This window comes from Ursus arctos, unplaced genomic scaffold (genome assembly GCF_023065955.2).
Source record: "Ursus arctos isolate Adak ecotype North America unplaced genomic scaffold, UrsArc2.0 scaffold_25, whole genome shotgun sequence".
Taxonomy (NCBI): domain Eukaryota; kingdom Metazoa; phylum Chordata; class Mammalia; order Carnivora; family Ursidae; genus Ursus; species Ursus arctos.
In genome coordinates this window covers 10,490,298-10,505,916 of record NW_026622930.1, presented here as the reverse complement: position 1 = coordinate 10,505,916, position 15,619 = coordinate 10,490,298, and the positions used below count along the sequence as shown (strand labels likewise).

The 15,619-nt window shown below is 44.7% G+C and overlaps 1 protein-coding gene across 1 annotated transcript in view; it reads left to right on the top strand.

The window, feature by feature from the left end:
* Nucleotides 1-15,619, top strand: part of UNC79 (unc-79 homolog, NALCN channel complex subunit) — a 212,821-nt gene that overhangs the window by 182,881 nt on the left and 14,321 nt on the right. Inside the window, exons 45-49 of the mRNA XM_044389950.3 lie at nt 7,179-7,256; nt 10,989-11,078; nt 12,330-12,505; nt 13,373-13,559; nt 15,238-15,435. Coding sequence (XP_044245885.2) covers nt 7,179-7,256; nt 10,989-11,078; nt 12,330-12,505; nt 13,373-13,559; nt 15,238-15,435 — 729 coding nt within the window. The remainder of the gene's footprint in view (nt 1-7,178; nt 7,257-10,988; nt 11,079-12,329; nt 12,506-13,372; nt 13,560-15,237; nt 15,436-15,619) is intronic.

Here is a 15,619-nt window from a genome sequence, read left to right as displayed (position 1 = left end):
AAGATTTTATTTATTCATTCGACAGAGAGAGAGACAGCCAGTGAGAGAGGGAACACAAGCAGGGGGAGTGGGAGGGGAAGAAGCAGGCTCCCAGCGGAAGAGCCTGACGGTGGGGCTCAATCCCAGAACGCCAGGATCACGCCCTGAGCCGAAGGCAGACGCTTAACGACTGAGCCACCCAGGCGTCCCAAGTGTGTGGGGTTTTATCACACAAGACAGTCTCTGAGAAGTGCTGTGAGAGAGAGATACACAAAGTCCTGGAGTGAGTTAAGAGCAGGAGGCAACCCATTTTCATATGATGTGAAATCAGAGAAGACTTCATGAAAGAGGTGGCAGTTGAGCTAGACCACCAAGGACTGGTGGGTACAGATGAAAGTCTGTGAGATTGGGGTTCAGCACCAGGGACTGACTGGCTTCAAGCAATGGGGAGAGGCTTTAACAGGAAGGTAGAATAAATTTAAGGATAATGACCTGAGGATCAGGTTGAGAAAAGCAGGCTGGTTACACTAGAGAGGTTAGCAGGGGATCAGGTAGACTGGGACCCAGCCTTACACTCTAAGACTAGACTTAAAGACATGGCTATGTGCTACGCCTGGGACCAGGGTATCATTCAGATTGCCCTTGTGCAAAGTGCTCAGGAAACGAGTCACAGCTGTTTTATATCTTCCTGATGAGCACGAAGACCAGTCCCAGAGTCTGGGCCTTAAAAGTTTGAGGTTAAATGACTAGGGGACAATGGGAGCTTGATATCAAGGAACTAGACAAGTGTCCTTGAATCTTAGGTACCTGGGGTGCCATTGGGACAGATGAGGGAGAAGGAAACGTCATAAGCACCTGTGGTGTACCAGGCAGCATGCTGGGTGCTTTAATCCTGCCCTCACTTGATCCTTACAACCATGGGAGGTATTAGTTCTGTGTTGCAGGTGAGAGACTGGGGCTCAGGGGGTTCAGGGACTTGCCCAAGACCACACAGCTGTCATAAGTGTGTCTGCATCCACCAGGGTCTATTCAGTGTGGAGCACAGCCTCGTCAGGCTCCTGCCATCACTTGTCCCTCTCACCTTAACAGCTCCTAGCTGTTGGCACGGCCTTCCCGTCTCCCCACGCAAATGCAGTCTTCTGGCTTCTGGCTGACGAAAGGCATTTTGCTCAAACTCTGCTTTTTATCAGATCACTTCCTGCACTGAAAACCTGCACTGACCTGAACTATGAGGTCTTCCATCATCTGGCCACACTGACCATTGACTAATAGCCACATTGACTATTCAGTAGTATCTCCCACTACAAATATTTACTGACCACCTGTCTCAGGCTAGGTTCTGGGGATATGGCAATGTAAAAGGCATAAACCCTATCCCGATAATGTACTAACCACTCTACCAGAAGTGTGCACAGTATGTAAAGTACTACAGCGGAGGAGTGGCTGGCTCGGGCTGGGAGATGGAGGAAGGCTCCGTAAGCCAGTCGGAGCCCTGACCTGGCCCAGGCATGGGGAAATAAATAAGCTGTGGCCCCTTACTCCTGGGAGTTTACTATCCAGTGGGCAAAGCTGACATGGAAGCAGACATTTCCAACACAGGGTGATGGGTACAGGAGCAGAGGGCACATTGAGTAAGGAAGTGGTGTGAAAGAGGGAGCATGTGGGCCTTGACATATGTGCAGAAGTTCAGGAGTTTCCCTGGGAGACAAGAAGGAGCAACAGCTGTCACTTAGCATTTAATATACACTACTGGTCTCCCTCCTCCCCCACCATAGACTTCTAATCCTTAGAACCAGTATCAAACATTTCTCAAAGGCATGAGCTTTAGTGAGAAGTTGGTGTGCTCTCAGTGAGCCATGATCTGGCTTTCCGGGGCACCGTGAAGCCTTCTGAGAGCAGTGATCGCTGACCAATGCCAGCAATGAACGTTGGGCATGATGTCGTCAAAACGAAACAGCCCACGTTGTACCAGGACACTAGACAACCCCAGAGGAAGACGGAAGACGATTCACAGCCAGGAAGTACTGGTGCTCCTAAGAGGGGCTGACTTTGCAGCTCTTCCGGCTATTTGCCGTTGGCCAGCCCCTCCTACTTCTGTGGCAGCACTTTCACTGCTTTTGAGTACAAGCAGCTTGGACACAAACCGGCCAGTAGGGTGAATGGGATCCACGCTGGTCTGGAGAAGAGGGCAGGTGGACTGAGCTTAGGGAGAAAGCCCACGAGGGTTAAGCTACCAGGTTGACAATGAATGGGAGTCCCTGGCTTCTGATAGTGTTCCGGATGGGGACCTGCCACCTCCAAGCAGCCTCGGTTTCCAGCCCTCCTGCTTTCCTGCTTCTGTTGGGGGACGTTCCCTTCATTGCCCTCAGTCTTGAGCAGAGCCGATCTGTGTGGTTGATCTTCTTGGGGTCTAGCCCCTCATGCCGTGACTGCTGCCGGGGGCTGGTTTTCTGTGAAGTACGTTAGCGAACCATAAGAGGCACTTGTCACAAGATAGCAAAAGAACACTGACAGTTTAAATTGCCCGGTGCTTAAGGAAACCATGAAAACAGTGATTATTGCATCACTGCTAGGTGAATAAATAACAAAAACAAATTAGCTTTAGGAATAAAGAAGCCCCAAAAGAGTAGATTGTTCTGAATGTGTTTTTTGGATTCTCATATAGCATTTCAAATAAATACCATTTTCATCTTTTTAAAACAAGTATGTATTTGTCATGGAATCATTAAATATTAAGAATCAAGTTGTAAAATTATTTCGGTTGGAGAGGTATTTTGGAGACAATTTGGGGTCATGCCCATGAGAGATGACTTTATGAATAATGTTTCAATATTTCTGATGAAATGTTTAATAGTATGCCATTTGAAGTAATAAATTTTTGTTCTATACACTCTTAGAATAAACCAGTTTCATTACTGAGAGAAGTAAAAGTTAAGCATGCTTAAAAAATAACAGGTGCTTTCCTTATCTGCCCAGTGGTTCCTCCTAAGCCATGGAGAGAGGTCCTCCACGGGCCCCCTCGTGGGCTGGGAAGAACCATCTATGGTCTCTCTTCATGACTAGGACATCTTTCTGTAGGTTTTCCCAGTTCCTTTTTCTCTTGCCTTTGACTGCAGGGTCTCTGCATGTGTTCTCTGGACAATGGCAGAGGTGATAGCCTGTTGTCTGGTAGCTTCTCTTAGACCAGAGGATCTAGTCTGGAGTCCAAGAGAAGCTTCCCTCCTTACTGATAGAGTGTCAGGCTCACAGTACGGACAGATAATCTGTCTGGGGCCGATAGTGACTTCCTCCACAGATATCAGTGACTGTCATCTGATGGGGGTGGCTTTGTTTAACTGAAAATGCAACTTGGAAACAGGAAAGCATCCATTGGAAGGAAAAACTCCCCGAGTGATCCATCATGAATGACCCTGGCTCCATTAGTGACAAGAGAGTCAGTTGCTCAGGCCTTGGATTTTCCCTTCATTCTTTCCTCCCACAGGGACCGCTAGGGTATTTCCCTTACTACTTCTTGAATCAGGGCCTGCGTAGATGAGTTCACAGACATGGAGCCATTTACATTCTTCTCGTAGATAGATGGTACCTTTGTTGTTTGCCACATGCTCTGCCCTTAAACAACAATGGAACATTTACCCAAGGGATGTGGGGTCACCCAAGTTTTAAATGTTTCAAGGTAGGATAGGTACCAATTGATTTTTTAATTCTTAGAAATTCCTTCTGGAGGCCTGGTATCACGGGAAATCTCCCACCTGCTCACCGTGGTCATCTGGCTGCGGCTCCGAGTACTGGTTTCGACTTGCGTATCAAGTCAGGAGGCCTTAGATGTGCAAGTGGATTCTTTACCTTTTCAAGAAGAGAGGCTTGGAGATAAGAAAGAATTTGCCAAGTTGAAAAAGATATGTGCATTCTTCAGAATCTCGATTGTGGACCAGCAGGGCGTAGTTCTTCAGCACGTGGACAGACGCCCTACCTTGTTTTCAGACGGACGCCCTATCTCGTTTTCATTCAGACCCGTGGACGTTTTTGCCTTCGCCAGCAACCTCTTCTCTTCGGCTGGTCTGCTGTAGAGAGCTGATGTGTACTTGGTTATGAGAAGTGGACTGGACTAAAGCAGAGTCTTCACAATAGAGCAATAACTCATTAAAAGCCTCCGTAAAGGCTATATAAGCTCAAATCAAAAAGCGTTGCCTCGGCTGCTATTATGTGTCAAGAGTAGACATTCTGCTCACTTGCATGAGGCTGTCCCACTGTGTGGGATGTACGTGCGCAATCTAGTGTGAGAAACTGTGTGGGTGAAAGCTTCGCTTTTAAAGATAGGTTAGTGGTGGGCTGGAGGACAAAGACATGGCAGAGGGATGGCTGTTGTCTTTCAGTCACAGATACTATTGACATGGAGTTATTATTAGTTGAGTCACTAATCACCTAATCACTCTCTGGAGGAGAGGCGGAGATATTATTTTGAGTCTCATTTTGATAATGAACTTAGCAATGACACAGAATGGATGTCGTGTTTCTTTTGTATTCTTTGGTGTTCGTGCAGGAGTGCATGTTTCATTAGACAGATTTCTGCCTCCAAGTATGGAATTCTTCCTCCTGCAACAAACACCCTTTCCCTCTCTGGTTTTAGTTATATCTTTGTATTGTGAGCAACTGTGGGGTTTTGCAGTTAATGGTTGGCAGCTATGTAAAAAGACAAGTGTTTATTAAGGTTTGAGTTGTACATATTATGTGAAAAAGACACTGGATTTGCTTATTTTTATTAAAAAAAATTTTTTTTTAATTTTAAACTCCACACCACACATGGGGCTCAAACTCACAACCCTGAGATCAAGAGTTGCATGCTCTACTGACTGAGCCAGCCAGCCACCCCGAAAATTACAGTGCATTTAGATGCATTGATACAAAATACATGGTAGATGGTTTTAGCGGCTTGTCCGCTTTTATACCCATTGGTACACCAGGCTCTCTGTGGTACATCCATAAATTTTAGGGTGGTTTTTGATGCATTCTGACTTCTAAGAGTTACCACAAAACAGACGTTTTAGTTTGGCCTCCCATCGTTGACGTGATGTCACGGAAAACCTACTTACATGATGCTACTCGTTTGGCTTTGCTGAGTATGGGAGGCGAGAAGGGCTTCTGCTGAAGGGAGCTAGAGACATTGAAGTTTTGCTTCTCCACGGATCTTCTCTTGCTCTCAAGGGCACGGCCAGGCCATGGAAGCACACTTTAGGGGGCCGTAGGCTTGAAACCACCACAGAGCATGCTCTCTGTCTGAGCTTCCCTTCCCTCACACTTGTATGCACTTCTGTCCTCCCCTTGGCGCTTGGCTCTCATTTCTGCTGTGAAGAAATCAATTAAAATGTTGGTATCCTGACGGAGGTTTTGAAACTTAGTTCTAAGTAGTTTGTCTTAGATTGCAGAGTCAGATAGCTTTTGAAAATACATTTTATGGGAGAACATACAGTATCTGCCAGGAGGTTGGGACTGTTTCTTCCTTTGATCTTGTGCTTCCGTCCAACATTTTGCTTTTTTACTGACAGGTTCTGGCCAAAGGTATAGGCTTTCCTTTTTTTTTTTTTTTAAGTCCTGATTTATTTCCTTTTTCTTATATTAGGAATAAGTCCAAGTGGTAAGCATTCTTGAATAAAATAATGGAAAATTTTGGGTGTTCCCTGGATGTTGCTAGCTGGTACGTTCTTTGCCAGGTTCAGAGTTCATAGCCGAATGGATTCTTCAGCTTTCTGTAACTATACTTGAGGCAAATGGAGATGATTGTGTGTGACTGAGGAGTGGAGATACGCATCTGCTCCTGCTACATGGCTTTCAGACACAGCTCTGCTCGCTGTCCTCGGGCCCCCAGCTCAGTTCTGTGACGCAGTACTCCTCCTCTGGGCCACACTTAAAGACCAGCTCTTGAACGAGGCCTTGAACAAGAAGTCTCAGGGCGCCCTCAGAAGGTCTTTGGCCGAAATCTCTGCTTTGTTGGCCAAAACCCACTACCTATTAATAATGCTCTGATTCTGAACCTTGATTAGCCTGACAGTATGCTGGTTTCTACTTTTTATCAGGCCCCCTTGAGCTTTTCTCTATGATCCAAACCCGTATCACCTTTCCGCGGTTTGCCAGGGACCTAAGCTGCCTCTTGCAGGACCCATCATCTTGACCTACCTAACTTTTCTTCCAGTGTGAGAGTGGAATGAGAAGGAAGAGCTGTCAGTGTCAAAGCTTTTTTCAGAGCCACTGAACTATGCTTAACAGCGGCTTTGGATCCCAAAGTTGTTGGGGCCACTGGCCAGAGGCCACGGAAAAGAAATTAAGCAGGACCTAATCGCTCCTAGCAATCTCTGCAGACTTCACGTTTAACTTTTTTCCTGAAACCATATTACGTAGTTGAGTGTTGTATTAAGTGGGAAACACCTATAAATATCTGTAATGAAGCAAAATAAATCGTAACCTGGCAAATCCATTCCCATCATGATCTTGTCATAATTGATTCATTGGTTCATTTCACACAGTTTTGCTGAGCCCCTCCATGATGTCAGGCAGGAAGCTAGTGCTGGGGGGGGGGGGCAGGTGCATGGAGTCTGTGCCCTCGGAGAGCTTGAAGGAGGTTGCAACATAGACTCCTAGGTCACTGCAGTCTAACGTCGTGACTGTTACAGTGGAAGTGTGTGAAAAGTCCTGTGAGACAAGGACAGGGGTGGGGGTCATTATCAGCACAGAGGATAGGTGTGGGTGAAGTGAGAGGGGCAAGACCAGCAACTGAAGGGCCTCGGATGGGAAGAAACAGAATACTCACAAGGAGGTTGATTGTTTTTCTGTCTTCATTTTAAATGTGTAATATGATGAAGTCTGGAAAAATCTATGTGAATTCAAGGAACTGTCAAGAAGTACTAAAGAATAAATAGAATAACTTCAGACTAAATCTCACAGTGTTGACATCTTTCCTTTCTCCCTTGATTGAATGCCAGTGCCACTTAGCTGTCCGGGTACAGTAGGAATCTGAGTGTTCATCTCAGTACTACGCGTCTGAATTTCTGATAGGAACAAATTCATGACTAGCAAGCCCCATATATCCAGGGCAGATTGTCATGAGAGTAAACACTAACGAATTTAAGACGAGTTAATAAAACTATAAATAACTTATTACTGTCCAAGTGCTCTTAAAAGTAATTATGCTTTCAATTTCTTATTAGTTTATTTGTGCAGATGCTGGAACCAAACTAGCTGAGTCAACGATCCTGAGCAAGCAGATGATCGCCTCTGTACCTGGAGTAAGTCCTGACTGAATTAATTTTCTCCATTTTATATGTCTTCTCATTTCCCCATTTAGTAAAGAGGTATTTGGGACGCGTGTCCTGGTTCACTCTTGATAGAACAAACACTATAAAATTGAGAACATATTAGCATTTAAAAAAAAAAAAGAGAGCACTAGTGAAAATTTAAATTAATCCCAGCCCCTGGAAACTTTTAATTCCGGGACACATGAGTAAAACTGAAGCAGCCAGTTAAGGGGAGGAAAGTAATTACCAGACATATAAAATACATTTGATTACAGTTCAATTTTTCCAGAATCCGTTTTCTTAGACTGGCTCCTGTTACCCAATTCAATTTAACTACTGCCGGAAAGAGATAAACATTGTGATACTTTGGCTTTTTTTGTAATATTTCCTCTAAAATTTTTTTAAAAATCCCATTATTAACAACTAGTGAACTATTTGGTAAAATAGGTTAAGATTCTCACTGACAGTGCTGAAGATGAGAAGCCACAGTAACACTAACAGCAAATTGCAATGAAACTCAGAAACTTTAGAGATATTGGTGTGGTTTTGTTTTTGAGATTTTATTTATTTATTTGTCGGAGAGAGAGAGGGAGAGAACGCACAAGCAGGGGGGGCGGCAGGCAGAGGGAGAAGCAGGCTCCCTGCTAAGCAAGGAGCCCGATGCAGGACATGATCCCAGAATCCTGGGTTCATGACCTGAGCCCAAGGCAGACGCGTAACCGACTGCGCCACCCAGGCGTATTAATTGTTAATTGAAAAAAATTATTTAAATCTTCAGTAGAGAAAACTTTAAAGAAAAAGGATCGCCTATAATCCCTCTGCCTTACAATTAGAACTCTGTTGTTTTAGAAAATTTTTTCATATTTTGTTCTATCCAGTATGCTAATTTGCTTATTTCCATATTTTTGGAAATTTATTTACTTTCCACTTTCATTGCTCGTATATGTATATATTCCTATAAAGACCACCCTCATGTTTATTTTGAATTATATCCTTGGCGTAAATTCCTTAGAGAGTAGCGATGTCTTAATGGTATGTATTCTCATATTGCTTTCTAAAGGGTTTTATTAATTTATATTTATAAGTATACCAGTTTTACCCACAATGCTAAACATCAGTTTTTTAAAATACTGGTTATTTAATTTTTTTTTTTTGATGTGGAGAAATTTTATGACAGGAACAGTAACAATCACTCAGCCCAGAGATAGTTTTATTGCCAACATACTGATGTATTTTCTTTCACTTTTTCTATGAATATTTTTTACACCTAGTGGAATTATGATAGAGATGTGGCTTTGGCTTCCTGTGTCCTAAGCATTATCCCCAAAGTTTGATGGCTGCAGAGTTATCACCTCATGTGAATGCACCACCATGTGAGGTGATATCTCATTGTGGTTTTGATTTGCATTTCCCTGATGATTGGTGATGCTGAGCATCTTTTCATGTGTCTGTTGGCCAACTGGATGTCTTCTTTGGAGAAATGTCTATTTATGTCTTCTGCTCATTTTTTAATCAGAGTGTGTTTTTTTGGTGTTGACCAACGTTAGTGTATTGTTTAAATAAAGTAAGGTGCCTCTATAGAACAGACTATTATGTAGCTACCAAATCACGTTTTCAAAGAATAATTAACTGGAAAGTGCTTATAATGGATTTAATTTAAAAGCGGGCTAGAAAAAAACGATCTCAGCCTTATAAAGATTGTATGTATATGTGTATGTTAAACGTGTTCGAAAAACGTCGGAAGGAAATGTCGATAGTGACTGTCTCACGAGTGGGGGACAGGAATTAGGACTGTGTGTGTGATTCTTCTCCTTTTTGTTAATTTCTATTTTCCAAGTTTTCCACATTGAACATGTGTTACTTGTATAATCTAAGAAACGTAGCTTTGAAATGAGGTATGAGTTTCAAGGAAGAATTGGGTATGATTCACTTTCATTCATGTTTTTGAGTTTAGACTGCTTTTTTTAGCACCTTATCGTCAGTTTCCCTATTGAAATAAATACGGGCCTTTGAATTAAGTGGAGCTTGATGCTGTATGGTTTTCGCTTTTTTAAAAAAAAAAACAACACATATAAGGTTATGCTTGTGTTTTGCAAAGTAATTTAAAAAAAAGTGGGTGGGGGGATTGGAAATGATATGCTTTGTTTTATAAGTGTAGATGGCTAAGACGATCCTGTATTTTAAGGCTTTTGTTAGATGTAGGTGCTGTCTCTGGAGCAAAAGTAACTGGATATTAGTAAATTCTTCGCTCTCATTTTTTGAAATTCAGAGAAGACAAATATTGAATAATGCTCCTCATAATTATTTTCTTTGACATTTGCCTCGTTGAAATGGTATAAAATATTGCCTATGAAAGAAACAAATCCCTTTCAAGAAATTAAAGAACAGAGTATATGCTCCTACTTGCATGACATGTGAAAGGTCAGAGAAAATGGAATAAATCGGGGGGAAATCCTTTCTTGCACTGAAGGATTAATATTCCAAAAGCAGGAACACAATAACCTTTTATAATCCCTTCCCTTGATTTAAATTAAAAGAAGAAAACCTTACAACATATGAAATGCTTGGAAAACACTCTGACAGCGCTGCCAATGACCTTATTTTACTGTTTGTTATCGTGTCAGAGGAACTGACAGGCGTAACATTCTAGAAGAGATAGAAGGTGATATAGTTCAGGGCTGTGCAGATTTACATGCATATGGGAAAATGAGCGCCACTGGGGGAGCTAGTTAAGTCTCTAATGTTCCAGATTTTCCAAAAGGAAGCTAAGAAAGGCCTTAGCATAGTATTCAGATGGCTTCAAAGACGGCCTGCCTTTGACCCACATTATACCCGGCCCGATGTGTGGGCTCGCTCATAGAGCTTTGGCGGAGCAGCTTGTCTGTTCATTTGCCTTTTCTTTGCTTATAATCCTAAATTCACTGCATTACCCGGGGCAGGTTTACGCCATTTAATAACGGGGGACACAAGTATGATTTCTTTTCCTTGAAAACTTCCCAAACAGGCTGCTGGTGTGTGGGGAAGATGATCATTTCCCTTCTCTCTCTCTTTACCCCTAGCAAGAACACGGCTAGCATAAATATCCATTTCATAGTATGCCTACTGTGCATATAGGCATTAAGTTGCGAGTGACTTGAATATAAGAATTTTGGACGCTTTCAGCACACATGATGTTTGTTTCCATCCTTTTCTTTTTCTTTCTTTCTTTCTTTCTTTCTTTCTTTCTTTCTTTCTTTCTTTCTTTCTTTCATTTCTAGGAAAAGATTCGAGCTTCTGGTGTTAGAATTCGGGGGCATGTATTTGATGCGTATCTAAGACTCCCCAGAGTGATAAGGGTTAGTGTAGTTTCAGGGTGATTCATGTCATAAAGACTCTGATCCTAATGGCTTTCACACAGGCTGAATCTGTGTATCCAGGCCAGTTTAAAAACAAGCACACAAAAACCTGTTTGATCCCCCAGTGGAAAAAAAGCAGGTTAATCCCTGTCTCCCCTGGGCTGTCCCTGCTTCTTAACGCTTCACCACCAACCTTTTATCAGTTTTTGTCTGAGCTGTGGGCAGATAGTCACAGACTGTGGAGAGTAATGGAGTGAGTCAGAGCTCCAGAAACTGAAACAACTCATTAGCAAACAGCGTGAAGTCAGAACAAGACAGTGACTGCAGTCAGGGCCACGGTGAAGGCCGTGACTCGGAGGGCGCCCCCAGCACTGTCCTTGTGTTTCAGTGCGGGACGGCGGCGATGGAGTGCGTGCGACAGTACATCAGTGAGGTGCTGGACTTCATGGCCGACATGCACACACTCACCAAACTCAAGGTAAGAGGCTTCCACTGGCAGCGGCGGCCCTAACAAACCCAGACTCCTGGTGGTCTGAAGCACTGGGTTTTCAGCCTGTGCAAAGAGGGGAAGGAGAAAGAAAAGGCTGTTTCCATGGCAGGAGAGATGTGCACAGCTTTCATTTGCCCATTTGGGTCTCACGATGCCCCTGGTGAAGCGTGGTCCCCACTTTACAGATGTAGAGACTGAGGCCCAGGGTGATAGAGTAATTGCTCAAGGTGGCACCGCTGCTAAGCGGTGGAGACAGGGTTGCCCTAAGACTCTAGTGGCTCCTGGTCATTCTCTTCACTACGCCGTGTCATATCACTTGACTACCTTGAGCCTCCCTTCCGTCACTTGCAAGACAAGCCTGACATCTGCCTTGGCCGACGGTTACGAGGCTTGACCTGGCGTTGTGCGTGTGAAGAGACTTCTACGAACCATAACACATTATGCAAACGTAAGCCTCTCATGGTTATCTGTATCAAAGCTCTCTTCTTCAAGGAAATAATTAAAGACAAAGGATAGAACAAAATCTGATTTGCATATGGACAAAATCCCAGTGAAGTTGTCGGGCTTCTTGACTGAGTGCTTTGCCGGGTGGGGTGAGTGGCTGATACAAGCCACCTTCCCTGCCATGGCATTGTTCTAGGCATGTAGGGATGCGACAGTGAGTAAAAAGACACCGTAGCCATGCTCGTTTAATTTGTAGTCTGGTGGTGGGGGCCAGTGTTAATGAAAATTTCATACAAGATAAAGTCAAAGTGTGACTTGCACAACTGCTATGCAGGAGGGTAAAATAGTGGTGTAGGAACTTCTCATAGGATGCTATGACCTAGCCAGGGAAGTCAAGGAAGACTTCCCAGAGGAAGTGACACTTGAGCTAAAATCTGAACAATGAATAGCAATTAATTAGGTGAAGGGGGCAGGAACAGTATTTTGGGCAGAGAGACCAGCATGAGCAAAGGCCAGGAATGGGAGGGAGCCAGTGTAGCTGGGACGAAGGGGTAAGATGCAGAGGTCTGCAGTAGCTAGATCATCCCAGGCTTTTTAGTCCATGCTAAGGAATTCCCCCCCCCCCACCCTTTATCCTAAGAACAGTGGGAAGCCATTGAAGAAGTTTAAATGGGTTGTATGCTTGGGAGCGGTGGTTCAGAGGGTGAGGGAATGACAACCTGATCTTTTTAACAAGTGACCTGGAAGGTTTCCAGGTACTCTGCCCAAGTCATGAAACACCATTTGCTTTTGCAGAGCCACATGAAGACATGTTCCCAGCCTCTGCATGAAGATACCTTTGGTGGACATCTCAAAGTTGGGCTGGCTCAGATCGCAGCCATGGAAATCTCACGTGGCAACCACAGAGATAACAAAGCTGTGATTCGCTACCTGCCTTGGCTCTATCACCCCCCTTCTGCAATGCAACAAGGGTAAGGCCCTCATTAGTTCAGCGGCGAGGGCTGAGGGATGCCTCGAAGATTTATGGGAGTGGGATGTGATTGGTTGGGAAGATGGGAACCGAGCCTCATCTCCATAGTTGCTGACCTGGCAGCATTTTTGAACATGAGCACTTCCTGATATGCTGCCAGTAAAAGGAACTTGCCCTCAAACAAAAACCTCAGCCATATCCTGATGGATGATGAAAACTTGGAGCTTAGAAGTGCAATTTTTAACTCTCAATTCGAACTAGTTAAATAAATCGATAGGTATTTATTGAGCACTTACATAGCTTCTGCCTTCAAGGAGCATGTTGGATTGCAGCTAGAACAAAATCCATAGCAGAGAGGAGACGGAGCGCAAGGAGGCACAGAAGGCAGAGGGGCGCGTGGGCTGGTTTGAGGCTGCCATTTTGCACGGTCAACTTCCTGGCCGGAGGAAAGGCAGCAGTCGGGGTAAGGAGGGCAGGCGGGCAGCAGGAGGAAATGACAGGAGTGCAGGAGAATGGGTGGCTGTGTGTTAGGTGTCTGCCTCGATTCCTTCCCCTCTAGTGGGGATGTCAAACCTTCCAATGAGAAGAAAGAGTTTAGGAAAAGAAGCTAGTTGGAAATGCAGCCAGGTTATGTTTAATCCCGTGTCCCCAGAAGCTGCTCTTTTCCCAAGCAGCTAAGGTCCAGGATCAGAGCAGGAAACCAGAAAAACAGATACATCATTTTGTTGGCACTCTGTCCCCTTGGTGTTTTATTGTATGTGATTACCTATAAAACCACACTTTTAATGCCCTCCATCAATAAGCAGTTGGTGAGCGCCCAACAAAACAAACCATAAAATCGCCTTTAACACTTCCTTCTACCCGCTAGGCCGAAGGAATTCATCGAGTGTGTCTCCCGCATCCGTCTGCTGTCCTGGCTGCTCCTGGGCTCCCTCACTCATAATGCAGTGTGTCCAAACGCCTCCTCTCCGTGCCTGCCCATACCTCTGGACGCGGGCTCTCATATCGCAGACCATCTTATTGTTATCCTGATTGGATTTCCAGAGCAATCAAAGGTAAGTGATTTCTGCAAGCTTAAGACCATAGGCACCGAAATTGCTAATGGACACCCTTATCAGCCGATTCTGTTTCTTCTGAGAAGAGAACGCATCTTATCACTGGCCCTCCTGTGGATGTTAGAAAAGTGACTTTGTGCTAACGCCTTATTTAAAGTGGTTTAAATTCCCACACTATCTTTGCTTCCTCCTTAAATTGTCTTTCAGTTTCCTTTTATGAAGATAAATTACAGAGGCAAGCAAGAGTTAGCATCCTAGGCATTTCTGTCTCAAAATAATGAAGAGAAATAAGAGGCTGGCAACATAATAAAAATCCTATGATCAATTTTTGGAACCGAATATGAATTGGAGGCAAAGTCATGGCTCTAATTTCTCATGCACTATCTTTTCAACTCCCATCTCTAGAGATAGATAAAGATACAAAATGAAAATAGGAAGGCCAATGGGGAACTCACGAGAGTGCATGCCGAATCACCTACACAGGGGGATCTTTGTAAATTGTAGAGACAGATGATGGGCTTAAGGGACTAAAGTAAGCCCACGGCAGGCATCAGTCATGAGCCAGTGTAAGCAAACCAGACACACTGGTACTAATCAGCTAAGAGAAGCCAAGGGCCCTTCTCAAGCTTAGGCAAGTTCCAGGAAGTCACGGTGGGTTTGGGAGCTGCTGGAACATCGGCCAGGGCAAGCCGGCGCTGTAATAAAATAGAGCACCGTCCAAATGGCCCAAGTGATGTTTACAGAAAGAATCAGGCAGTCAGTTCCTAGTATTTCGAGCCAGATCTGTGTTTGATTTCTAACGACAGTACTTTGTAATTTGTGACCTCGAAAAAGTTATTTAGCCTCGCTGAGCTCCAGTTTTTCATGGGTAAAATAGATGAGGGGATGGTTTGAGAATTACAGAGGTGATCTTTGAAAAGTCTTTAGCACGGCGTCTGGGACACTGTAGGTGCTCAGCCGGTCAGTGCCTACCCCCGGTAGGAATACTGTCTTTGCTGCTGCCATCTCGCCTACTGGTGGTCACGTCATAGGTAAGTGCTGGGCTGCGGGATCAGATGCACCACCTTATTCCTCCTAGATGCAGCTCTTGGAGGTAGGAGAGTCCTATTATCCCCACATTACAGACGAGGACACCCCTGAAGGTGGTGGAATGGTTATTCTTCCCAATCTAGGGTAGAGAGGAGAATGTCAGTGTCATTAATGGGCAAAGGGGTGGGTAGACGTGTTCTGCAAACCAAGGAGCCTTCTCTTTGAAAAGACGCTCCATTCTCTCCACGCACTCCCACTGACTGAGTGAAAACAGATTGTCTTTTTTTTTTTTTTTTTAAGATTTTATTTATTTGACAGAAAGAAAGAGAGAGCATAAGCAGGGGAGCGGCAGGCAGAGGGAGAGGGAGAAGCAGACTCCCCCCTGAGCAAGGAGCCCAACTTGGGGTTTGATCTCAGGACCCTGGGATCATGACCTGAGCTGAAGGCAGACGCTTCACCGACTGAGCCCCCCAGGCGCCCCAAGGCAGATTGTCTTAAGGTGGTGGATCACAAGCGCGCAACAGGCTCGAATCACCGGTGGTCGCTGGGCTTTGATCATGCTTTGCAGGAGGCCGAGGCTGTGCGGGGTGGGCCCCGGGGAGCCCTGCAGCCCACGGAGAGGTAATGGCTCCTGTCTCCTCTTTTTCAGACCTCTGTGCTGCACATGTGCTCCCTCTTCCACGCGTTTATCTTTGCTCAGCTCTGGACTGTGTATTGCGAACAAAGTGCCGTAGCGACAAATGTCCAAAGTCAGACCGAATTCAGCTTCACGGCGATACTGACCGCACTAGAGTTCTGGAGCAGGGTGACACCCAGCATCCTTCAGCTGATGGCCCATAACAAAGTGGTGAGTCCACGAATGAGTTTCCCGTCTCGGATGAAAAGGCATGACCTGCCCCCAGGCCTCACCTTCCCTGTTCTTTAAGGATCTCAGTTGTAATGTGAGATCAACAGATGGGTGGATTTCTGTGTTATAAACGGGATGTTCTGCTTGCATAATACCTTTGCTGGAGATACAAAGCAAGCGAGTA